The 13,147-nt window shown below is 29.3% G+C and overlaps 1 protein-coding gene across 1 annotated transcript; it reads right to left on the bottom strand.

The window, feature by feature from the left end:
* Positions 1–3,186: 3,186 nt before the first annotated feature.
* On the bottom strand, positions 3,187–4,790 carry LOC101250434 (transcription factor bHLH14-like). Its single transcript, XM_004246037.5, has one exon. The coding sequence runs from the start codon at positions 4,784–4,786 to the stop codon at positions 3,545–3,547; it is 1,242 nt and encodes a 413-aa protein (XP_004246085.2). The 5' UTR covers positions 4,787–4,790; the 3' UTR covers positions 3,187–3,544.
* Between the last annotated feature and the right edge of the window lie 8,357 nt (positions 4,791–13,147).

Here is a 13,147-nt window from a genome sequence, read left to right as displayed (position 1 = left end):
GAGGATAGATCGTAACACGAAGAAGAGGAATCAAACAAAATCGAACAAGGAACTGGAATGAATCGCGAGATGGAGAGCTTGAGATCAAAAGAAAGTGTGAAGTTAGAGAGAGAGAGAGAGAGAAAGAGATTTGTTCTGTGAAAGTTAACGATTTGGGAATTTTTCCAAATTTAGGCATTAACAAATACACGTGGGAATTTTTAAATGGTCATTCAATACACGTCAGATACACGTGGGGCGGTTAACTACACGCGCCACATAATTAATGAAAAGTGATTAAAAAATGGTTTTACGGTTCAAATCTGGGGTGGTTAAGGTGTTCAATAGGTAGTACGTCTAGTTGAGGTGTCTAAGTGAATAATCGGGACAAGTTTGAGTGGCCGCATATGACTTTGGCCAAAATAAATTGTGTACTTTAAACCTCTTTTTTAGGTACTGACATCAGATTTTATTCATTCTCAAGTTAAGATGCCACGCAATATATGTATGTACATTTTATAAAAATCTGAATTAAAATAATTCGACAATTTAGGTTGAAACAAGGAGAATTTGTTACTCAATAGGAGAAAGTGTATTTGAATAGAGAGTTGTTCGACCTACAGAGATCACAAGTTGAGTACTAGTTTGAGTTTCCAATTTAAGGCAGCAAATTAGAAGAATAAAAAGACTAATTAATTTACTCAATTAATTATATGTATAAAAAATTAAAATAAAATTAGGACATTAATTAGTGAAGTTGAAGAGAAAAATTCCATAATAATAATTGATATATATATATAGAGAAGCTTCTTTATATGATTGTGGTTGAACGGGTTGGAAATTAGTGATAGTATTCATTGTAAAACTACAACATGTAAGGCTGTTGGCTAACCAGCGGAAACAATGAGGCACGCAATCTTATTAATTAACACTTTTTGTTTTGCTTTCGCTATATTTGTATACTGATATACATAGACTTACGCGGATCTAGAATTGGATTTTAATTTAAGTACTGATTAATCAATTATTCATTTCAGTAAATCAATTATTCATTTCAGTAAATGATCAGTTTATAGTTCAGTATTTTTTTTTGAAATCGTGTTTATTTGAAACAATAACTATTAGATATTTAAGTCGATAGAAACGTATAAGTCTGCTTACACTGTCAAGAAGCAGGACCATTGGTAGGTTTTTTAGTATTTATGGCAACTCGATCGTTTCAGGTTGTTATATATACATGGTTACTGTTTACTCTTTTTTTTCCCCATGAACTAATAAATACTACATAAAAATAACTAAATCAAAGGAGATACAAGTTTATGACTAAAAAAAATAGTTGTAATTACTTGGCGAAGAAGAAAAATAGGAGTACATATGAAATGTTGGGTCGAACCAAAGAAATATGGGTGGGCCGATCAGATAGAGTATATTGGGCTTTTCCTCCTAAACCTAAACCCAAGAAATTTGCCCTTGTCTACGTCTCTTTTTGGGCTACACATTAATGACTAGTATACATTTAGATTCAAAGTCTCTTCTTGCCTTAAACATCTATTGTATACGTACAACTTACGACTAAGTTGGAATAAAGAAACTTAAGTATATATTATATGTTTCCACTATAAAAATACTCTCAAGATTAACACTCCAAAATTGCTATAATGTGGCAAGCTATGTGAGACTAATCACTCCACCTAAGCGTTTCACTTCAAAAAAGTTACTCTCAGCGACGAAAGTCGATACTAATGGTTTTATGATTTTTAGCATTAAATTTTGATTTTGTGTTATTTCTTCAATAAAAAAAATCAAAATTGAAATCGATCAAGAAGGAGTTTGAAGAAACTATATGTTTTTACTTTTTATATGTAAATGCATAAAATGTACAATGATGCATTATATAGTAGGAGATTTGAATTAAGAAATAAATTTGATGATTTTCATAATAATATTGGATGTTTTTAATATTAAAAAGTGCATGTTATTTATTTTAGAAAATTAGATTGCAATTAAAAAATTAATTATCATACTTTTTATTGAAAAAATAAATTTTACTGGCGAATGGTTGTTGCAAACTTTAGTCACCACTAAAAATTATTCTAATCCTTTAGTGTCAATATTTAGCGATTTCGTGGCGACTTTTATCATCGAAAAAAGTCTAGTTATTTCGTGGTAAATTCTAGTTGGCAACACTTAGATAAAGGAATCAATCTCATGTGGCTTGCCATGTCACTAACAATTTCGATAGTTCTCTAAAGTATATTTATGATCTCTTGAAATAACAATAAAATATTTTCCAACACAAAATATAATAATTAGTATATGTAATATATTTCACATAATTTAGACATATATTGAACCTTTCTTCGTTTAATATATTATAGTACTGACATATTTTAGTGGACTAGTAAAGACTAAAGATGTTGGGTTCGTGTTCTCCATAAATGGTCCTGAAGTGCTAAAGGGATGGATTTGCCCGCTGCACCATTTCCAAATCTTATTTTTTGAAAAATACATTGTTGCAAAATTACATTCTTCCTTCTTAAAATTTATTTTATATCAATAGAATCACTCAATTTATATAAACATACTGAGATTCAATCCCGATTTGGCTGGAAGAACTTGAACCCCCTCAACTATTCGGCCAAGCTTTAAACTTTTGTTAGTGGAGTCAAAATTATATATATATATATATATATATATATATATAAATTTTAAAAACTGATTAAATATACATGTATATACGATGTTATTTTTCAACAAAAATGAATCGACTTGCACCACTGTAGGTCGGCCCCTGCTTCCAAGTGGATTTGAATGAACATTGTTAATTATCCAAAGTAATTGGATCATCAAATACAACTCAATCTCCGGAATATATATTAATTTTGACCAGCCAATGTCACACAAATTCCTCTGCTAGCTGGAGCTCCCACTAGGGCTGATGTTGCCTTTTTGACATTCACCATGGAAGTAAGAATTTAAGGTTTTCCATGAATCTACTACACACAGGTCTCGTAAGGAAAAGGAGCAATAATATGGCTATGGAACTGGATCTTTTAGATGCCATTTTGACCAAAAAAAAAAAAGAAAGATGTAAAAATACAAGTACTAGTTGGAGCTGGTCAATGAATTAGTTCATGAAATGATCATTGGGTGGTTAGTTTAGTCTAATCTGTAAGGACAGAATTTGAAAATGACAAAAAAAAGTTGAAATGCACTGAGGGAGTAGTACTGATCAATAAAGAGAAAGAAACAGCACCCCGTCATGTAAAAAAAAAAACTGATTTGAACTTTACAAAGGTTTGTCAACTGGCTTCGTGAAGTCTAAAATAAGCTAATTAGAGATGTTTGGTCTAAATAAACATTGAAAAGGAAAAAAAACAAATTAAGTAGCTTTAACTTAAAAGTAGTAGATTATATTTGATACAACATTCACCTGATCAATAAGAAGACGTACGATATATATATATATATGTGTGTGTGTGTCCTTCATATATATTAGAAACACTTGATATGACAATGAAATTATAGTATACGAGTAATATTTATATATCAAATGAAATGTAAGCTAAGCAAAACTTAACTTTGTGAGGATAACAGATTTGATGGCTTCTTCATTAGTGACATTATGAGGAACCCTAATGACAACATCTTGTTGCATCATCTCCTTCATACTTGAAACGGTTGCATGGTGAATCTGAAACTCTAACTCTCGTAAAACGTTCATCAATCTCGCACATGGATAGTTCACATTCGGTGAACGCACCCGAATCATAGCTTCAACTCCAATAATTTTCACCTCCACCTCCATTCCGTCCACGAACGATGAATTAATATTAATATTAATATTCGTACCATCAACTACTGCAGATGATGATACGCAGTTTCTCTTCTGAATTAATTTTTTAGTTGACACCTCAATTTTAGCCTTGAGTTCTTCCACTTTGGCTTTGAGCTCATTAATATAAGTAACCGCATCAGCTAACAAAGAAGCTTTGTCCATTTTAGACACGTTAGGGACCACACTCCTTAGAGCATAGAACCGATGATTCAGCTTTTCCCGTCTCTGCCTTTCTGCTTCAACATGATTTTTCGCTGTTGTGGATTTTCTTGCTCGTTTTTTAGGTGAATCCTTATTCATAGCCGAAGACTCATCCGAATTTCCTGAATCGGACCCCATAGTTATTGTTTTCGTATCCATAGGATCTCCTAAAGGAACAAAATTAAAACCATGATCATTAATTTGTCCAAATAATGACTTTATTAATTGGACTAATTCCAAATTTTCTTGGATAACTTGAGAGGAACCCAATTCAACAACACCATGAGGAGTAGAAATACAAAGCAGAGTCCGAATACCGTGCAAGTGAGCTTCTTTAGCTCTATCGTAATTATAAATTTGTAATTCGTAGTAATTATTAAGCCAAACATAGGAACCAGAATTATAAGCGTGGACGATTAGGTCGTCCTCCGACAAAAAACAATTTGGCGCTGACACCGCATAAAACATTTCCATATCGCTAACATTAGCGTTATGGACTTTGGCCAGCGCTAAATCGCGGAAATGGCCGTCCCCCCACGAGAAAATAAGACGACCATTTGCGTCTTTCGACGCTTGCCAAAATATGCCATAAACCCACCATTCTTGACGATTGTGGATTATATAATGAAGGCGCTTTTGAAGTAGTGAAGTTGAAGAAAAAGAAGAAGAAGTTGAGATGAAGTCTTGCATTATTATTATGATTATTTCAAGTTCCAGAGATGAAACAATACTATATTTCTTCTTTTGTGTGAAAGTGCAATATCTCATGCTAATATAAAATATCAGAGACTTTTTATATAAGATCTAAAAATGTGGTGTCATTTTTCACGTGTTGTAATTTATAGACTTCAATTTTAACAAACAACGTAAGTAGCTAGGATTATTGACCTAACCGAGGTAAAGAAAGAAATTATGTGATGAAATGATTTGAGTGAGTTCATATTACATATCCATGGTGGACCCTCAATGAATGGACGGTTCAATGACCATCTCTATTTGTTCTCATTCATTCATTCCAAATATAAGATTGAAAAATACCTACGCTTTCTAAATACACTATAATGCCATTTCTTTTAGTTTCTCCTCTCTATTTTCTAATACTTGGACTGTCATGATAAGTTTACTTTAAGAAAAGTCAAATTTTTAAAAATTTACAGCAGATATAATTGACGTTTCAAAAGCAACCGATCATAATTAACGTTTTCTCTTGTTTTACACTTTAAAAAATAGGTTTTATGTTAGGATTAATTGTCAGGAGATCCGTGGGATAAAAATAAAAATTCTAGATTTATAATTATATTATATATAGTCATAATAAAAAAAATACGAGATAATTAATAAATTATAAATATATAAAAAAACAAATAATGAAATCAAAATTATGTATTAATCGTTTGGACTTTGGAGAGTTGAGTTTTAGCTATATTAATTTAGTTCATCTTAGTTTAAGTAACTTTTAGTCGAGTTAATGAAATCCATTTGTTACACAGCCATTTTAATCACCTCAATTAATACAACTCAATTGCTTAATTATTTGACACTTTTTAATTCTAATTAATCTACCTATAACTATTTAGAACGTAACCCATATATTGGATATTTAATGCCTGGGGCCAGCTGTTATATAAAGGAAGGCTGCGGAACCTTGTCAAATTGAGAATCAATAATCTTGTCAAATGTTGTCTGTCTACAAATTTAGCAAATTTGTTTAACGTGCCGTAGGTTCAAATGGACGTACCGTTATTAAGAGAACGACATCATACAATCAATTGCAACGAACCTCTCACCATTTTTTATATTTTGAGATTTCCAGGAGCTCATACGTACGTTGGAAGATTTTTTCTTATTATTCATAATTGTCAGAAATCAAATCCACTTAATTTAGATAAAGATAAATATTTATACTCATTTAGTTAAATAATCCGATGAAGTGATGGTTAAGTGTTCATTGACTATATACAAAATATATATCATGTATTTATTGATTTGATATAAAAATTAAGTAGAAATACGTTTTAATTTCAAGTTTTCATTAAGTCTTAAAGGCCTATTAAGATAAATACAACAATTTTAATAGTTATTATTTATTGTACTTACTCTTATATAAGTCAATGTGTATGATTAAAATAAAACTTTTCTGTGTTATCTTCTCAATGGAATTAATTTAGGGTTTAAATTATGGTATAGGAAGTTGATCTAGTATATCGTGATAATTACCCCCGACCAATACAATTACAATCTCAATCTTTGTTTTTTAAAGTATTTGTGGCAGGACTAAAATGATTAGGTGTCATGTTAAAGCTAATAAATCAAAAGTCGAAAGATTATGAGTAAATAAATAAATGAAAAATATATTAAAAAACACAAAGATTTAATGTGGTTTGATCAAACAGCTAACGTTTACGCACTATAATTCACTATATAAACGAATACAAAATATAGAATAAAATAACCCCAATCAATTTTCTCAGATTACATGATAGGTTTACACAAGTAATAATGTATCAAACTTGTGTACCACAAATTCCTCTCCTAACTAAGACTCTCAAATCCTCTAGGACTATATATTGTGAATGTTGATTAAGTTAGAATGAAAAATTCTATAGCTAGATATTTTTCTACTATAAAAAGACTAGTCAATCCAAATTTACTTTTTTTTTATACAAAAAACAAACTATTTATGATAAAAAAAAAAAATTAAGTGCAAGTAAAACCCAAACAATATGCTTCATCTGCTTACAAAAAAATTGCAAGTTCTCGTAATTATAAATCACACACAATTAGTTTAGATAAACATGTTTTTTACTGATAAAAGAAAAACCCTTTTAAGATTTTATCATATATATACCAAATTAATTACAAATGCAACGAACCTGTCAACTACAACAGAAATAATTTTCTGTTTCATGTCAACTACATGAACAAAAATAAAATATCAGTATCAATTTTTCTGAGTAAACAATCCAATAGACTCCATTTTTCTGTAATTTGTCAAGTTGCATTTGTCATGCATAATCACATGGACATCATTACCATTAATTTGAAAGACTGTTTTTATTTTGTTAATTTTTTTAAAAGAAAAAGACGTATCTTTCTGGATCACCTCCAAGTCAATTACTTCTCTAATACTATGGATCTGAATTTTTTAAAATGAATATAATTAGAATTTTAGCGATAAAAAGAATTCAATCCCTTAGTTGCACATTTGCATCTCTTGAAAATCGCAGTAAATGAAATTGATGATATCCTTTTACTTTTTAAATTATAATTCAATTCAATAATGACCGAAGGAAATGGATACACATCTCAATTGTTTGATTTCCATCAACTTCTTGTGCATTTAATACATTTGTGTAGTACCAAACTTGTTTCTTTTACCATTAAATAGGTAATTTTCGCATAGCAAACAAAAAATTTATATTTGTATGCTATAACAAAGTTTACATAATTGCGCTTCATAGCAAACATATAACTGTATAATTCGCTATACATATACAGACCTAAATTATATAGTTCGCTATACATATACAATTGTATGATTCGCTGGCCTAAATTGTATAATTCGCTGGCCTATTTCGCTCCAATTATATAATTCGATTACACTGCAATTGTATAATTCGCTGGGCTATTTCACTACAATTCTATAATGCGTTGGCCTATTTTTCTGCAATATGTGTAAAAAATTTACTTTGCAAACAATTGAATTGAAGTAAAATGTTTGTATATTGTATAATTATAAGTGTATAGGAAGAAGATATATGTTTTTCTCTCGCTTTATACAAAAACAGAAACACAATTTATACACTTCTGTTATATAAAGCGAGAGAAAATTGTATTTCAATGCAATTGTATAATTTGTTGGACTTTTTTGCTGCAATATTTGTATAACATTTGCATTTGTATACAATTGAATCGAAGTAAAATGTTTGTAAATTGTATAATTAAGTGTATGGCACGAAGATATATGTTTTTGCATGTGTATATACAATTTTCTCTCGCTTTATACAAAACAGAAACACAATTTATACACTTCTATTGTATAAAGCGAGAGAGGCGAGCAGAGGAAGAGTGGAGAGTGAGTATGAGAGAGTGGCGAGCGAGAGTTTTGGGAGAGAGGCGACTGACAAACTTTGACAAACGTTTGCTATGGGGCACAATTAAATTAAACAGTAGCTACTTTACTTATTTTAGATCATTAGTTTGTTATTATATACAATTATCCCTTAAATTAATCAATATTATGCCTTGCTAATCCGATCAAATCTACATCAAACCTCTCTATTCCTATTCGATTAACTTAATTGACTTTTATAATAATAAGGGATAATGCCTAAGTATCCCCTCAACCTATGCCCGAAATCCCAGAGACACACATATACTATACTAATGTCCTATTACCTCCCTGGACTTATTTTATTAATAATTTTTTATCCTTTTTCGGCCTACGTGGCACTATCTTGTGGACCCAACGATGGTTGACTTTTTTTTTCAAACTAGTGCCACGTAGGCTAAAAAGGGGTAGAAAATTATTAATAAAATAAGTTCAAGGGTAATAGGACCTTAGTATAGTATAAGTGTGTCTCTGGGATTTCGGGCATAGGTTGAAGGCATACTTGTGCATTATTCCTAATAATAATAATAATAGCTGCAATTGTAATTTAAAAAGTAGTACTAGTTGTAAAGAAGTCTACTATCAATCAATTTAAATGAGTTCTCTTAGTACAAACTTTCAATATTCAGAAAAACAACTAGTTGAAGAAGTAGACAAACTTTGAATAGTTAAACCTAAAGTCTTTAGTATCACATGGGGATGTTAACTAATGTGTGTCACGGCAACCACTGAAATATATAGTAGCGAAATGTTTTTTTTTTTAATTTTAATTTGATTACTGCATTAACTCTTCATTTTGCAAGGAGTTATTTTTAAATTAGGAACTTGCGTTTCTGTACTTTATATTTTCAAAACATAAGAGGTCTCACTTGTAAAATTATGCATTTTAGAATTTAATATTTGTAAAATTTGATAAAGTGTATATATATATATATTTGTTTTAATTAGACACCAACTTGATGGACTCATGTGATACCCCAGTATGGGGTCTAGATGTTTTTTGATTTTGTTTAGGGTACGCGTGTTGTTAAATAGGAATTTGTCATTTACACATGATGTGACGTCCCCTGCTATTTATAATTTTATATATAAAAATTTGCCAGATGAAACCCAAGGTTCAAATTAATATAACACCAAATCCTGGAATTGTGACCTAGCGAACGATAAGAAATGATTTTTTTTGGCCTGTTTGGTTTTATTTGATCTAAATTTTTATCTTAAATAAATTTTTCTTTTAGGAAGAATTTTTGAATTGACTAATTTTTTTTTCTTGTAAGAAAAGATTTAGAACTCTATAAATAGAGGAATGTTGATCAACATTCACAATTAAATCTTAAAGACTTTGAGAGTTTTTGTAAGGTGAGAATTTGTGGGTCACAAACTCGATACGTTATCACTTGTGTAAACCTTCCATGTATTCCTATTCTGAATTGAATTGGTTGAGGTTGTTTCTTTCTCTCATATTTATAATGGATTGCTCATCTCCTTTGTTGACGTAGATCGATTGACCGAACCATGTTAAATTATTATGTCTTTTGATATATCTTTCGTTGTCTTATTACTGATAATCTTTCGAGATTAGTTTTACTATCTTCCACATATTACCTGCATATTTTCGATTGTACCGTGATTGATTTACCTAGAAATCTGTTGTAATTTGTATAATAGAGATACTTCAGGAATTGATAAAGATTAAAATATTAATATCTTGTTAATGTGAAACTCAACGATACTTTCTTTTACTCATTCTTCCTATGCAAGATCAAAATGAACATTTTAAAAACACAAACAATATAATATGAGCCAAACTACTCGTAAAGAGGTAGACAATAAATTTAGACGAATCTAATTCTAATATCGTAACAAAAAATAATTTTTAAATCTAACTTATCCAAAAAAAATCAGCTCAATATGTAAATATTGGCCAATACCATTTACTGAGACCATGTCCCCCATCTTACCATTAATATGGGAGTGAATAGTATTATAAAACATACATAATTTATCTACAATATTATCAATATAAATATAATTATCACGAAAAAAAGAACGTAAATGCACTTTTTTAAAAGAGTGCATATTATTATGATATGTATTTTGAAACATCCCAAAATTAGTGGTGGATTCATGATTTTTTTTAGGAGGTTCGAAAAATAAATATATAAATAAGTCTTTTGAAATGGGCCTTTTAAATTTTTTTTGGGTTTAAACCACATTTTTGGCACTATTTTAAAATAAAAAATGTTTGAAAAATAGAACTGATTTTATTTAACAAAAATAAATTGAAACTATAGAGGAAAATAAATGAATATTGTTGCAGAGATTCGAACTTTGGGCGTGCAACTTAATATTTAAGGGTCTTACCATTAACTCATCTATTTTTATATGTTATTGAGAGGGTTCAAAATATATATATCTATAAAAATATAAAAAATTTACCTTATATATATATTTTTTATTTTTTTATCGAGGGTGTTCGGATAAACACCCTGGACCTAATGCAGTGGCTTAGCCACATTGTGTCAAGGGTGTCCAATTGGACAAAATTAGCATAATACAAGTAAAATAATAAATGAAATAATTAAATAATCTATCTTTGACATCCTTAACATAATAAATTGTTATTTTTAGATATCCTTTAAAAAATATCTGGCTCCGCTACTGACCCAATGTGGGTCTGCCCCTGCCCAAAATAGGAAGTCATTTTAGGGACCAAACTACTTGATAATTGATATGTAGCGGCAATACATTAGACAGTTGAATAGTACTACTCAAATATAGTTAAAAAGAAACTCGATAAATCTGGTCATTTATAGGTTTTTTTTATTCGTGATAAAGAAATATATTATGACAAGTATATATATATATATATATATATATATATATATATATATATATATATATATATATATATATATATATATATATATATAAACACTTTCTAATTGATCCTTGATTTGATTAGAAATGCTATATCATTTTGACACGTAATATAATTCATTTGGTTATTCTATTTCACAAGGCGTTTCACGTCATTTGATATATGACAAATTGAGCATCTACAATAAAATAACATTTTGAACTAAACCAACTGAACTCATCATTTTGAACTAATCAGTTCAATTATATTAGCACATACATTCCTAATTTGTTGAACTAATATATTTGGGAATTCAATTTAGTTTAAAAAGTATTTTATGAATTTAAATCTAATTTAAATTTAAATGATTACACCATGTTTTCGTGATTTAATTAGATATTTAGAAATTTGATTATTACGTGATTTAATTAGATATTTAGAAATTTGATTATTAGTTGATTAGTGGATAAGAACAAACAAATCAAGTTTCGAAAATCTGAACGAAATAAAACTTTTTGGTTTAGTTGCATGCGTGATGATGTGATGGATTGTGTATCTCAATTACTATCTCGATTTCTTTATTTTTAGTGTGTTAATATGAAATTTAATTTGATTCTATTATTTTATCGATCGAGCTAATGTAAGTGACTTAAAGAGAAAGATTGATAGCTAGACTTTTGAAAATGGGCACATGATCTCCTATGCGAATTTTATAACAAGAAACGTTTTATTTTATAAATTCATGTGATATACATATAAGCTCGATAATGATGTAATCTAATGAATAAATTGGTAAGATTTGTTAGGGAAGCAACAATATTATGAGCATGACGGTAATTATCTTAGAGATCAACCAGAGCCACAAGTTTTGATTTGGCCACTGCCTAATCATATTTATAAATATTATTATAATTTGTAGAGGTATTCAATCTAATAAATTGTTTCGAACTAAACGAGCGCTATGTATATATTATATGAAAAGATTCACCATAGTAGAGTGTGGCCCTAGCGACTTATACATATGGGAACACATACAATTAAGTGGACCAAGTTGAGGCTTAGACATATTTTACACGTGGGCAGCTCAGTTTTCTTTTTATTTTTATGCATTAAACGTGTTTAATTTCCAGGTACCTAGTATTCCCGCTTATAGGCTTCTAGAATGACTAGACATTTAGAAGATACACATCAAATAGGCTGCTAACTTAAAAAAGACATATAAAATACTATGTGACATTATTAAGATGGTGAATTTATAATTTTAAGTCCCACTTTGTCGTTATGTCACCCCCTCAAACTCAAATTAATTGGACTAATTTTATTTTTGTAGAATAAGAAATTTCATATACCACATAATTATATTCCTAAATTACCATATGCAACGAAATTTAAAATATTTAAATTGTGTAGCTTAACTTCAAGCCAAATACACTGTATAACACTCGCATATCTCCTCTATTTCTCTTGCTATGAATTATAATTTGACAACTGTAATTACTATTCCTAATTATAGTTAGTCCAAAGGATAGCTATTCATCTACTTAAATAAGTAAGGAAAAATAACTTAAATACACAACTATAAGTTTAATATTCTTTAATTTTCTCTTTTTTTTTAAATATTACATAATTTCCTTTTTTTTTTTAATTTTAGTAGAAGTTTAGAGACACATAACCTTCTCTCTCCTATAACACACACTTCCCCAATATCATATCTATTTTTTCTCCACTAAAACACTCAATCTTTTGAATCACTTTTTGAATTTTGAATTATTAATTTTAATTTAAAACGTTTCACAACATTTAATATGAAATTTTGAATTTCAAAATTCAAAAAATTTGAAATTTCTGAAAATTGGACCATTATTCTCTGGTTCTTCTTCTTCTTACTCCATCATCCGTATATAATTCTTTTCTTCTTAATCCATCATCTGTTCTTATTTTCTTTTTTTTCTTCTTGTTCATTGCTATATTACATAAGCCGTCTCTAGGTCTTCTTTTTCTTCTTATTCCATCATCCTTTCTCTTTTTTTTTTGTTCATTGTCCTATTACATCATATTAATGGATCTTTTTACTAATAGAAAGATTAATAATTCGGACGATGAAAATTGGAAAGAAAATAGAAAAAAGTATTTACATGATCCTATGAATGTTCGGAAG

The sequence above is a fragment of the Solanum lycopersicum genome, chromosome 8, assembly GCF_036512215.1.
Source record: "Solanum lycopersicum chromosome 8, SLM_r2.1".
NCBI lineage: Eukaryota > Viridiplantae > Streptophyta > Magnoliopsida > Solanales > Solanaceae > Solanum > Solanum lycopersicum.
This window is presented reverse-complemented; position numbering and strand designations above follow the sequence as displayed.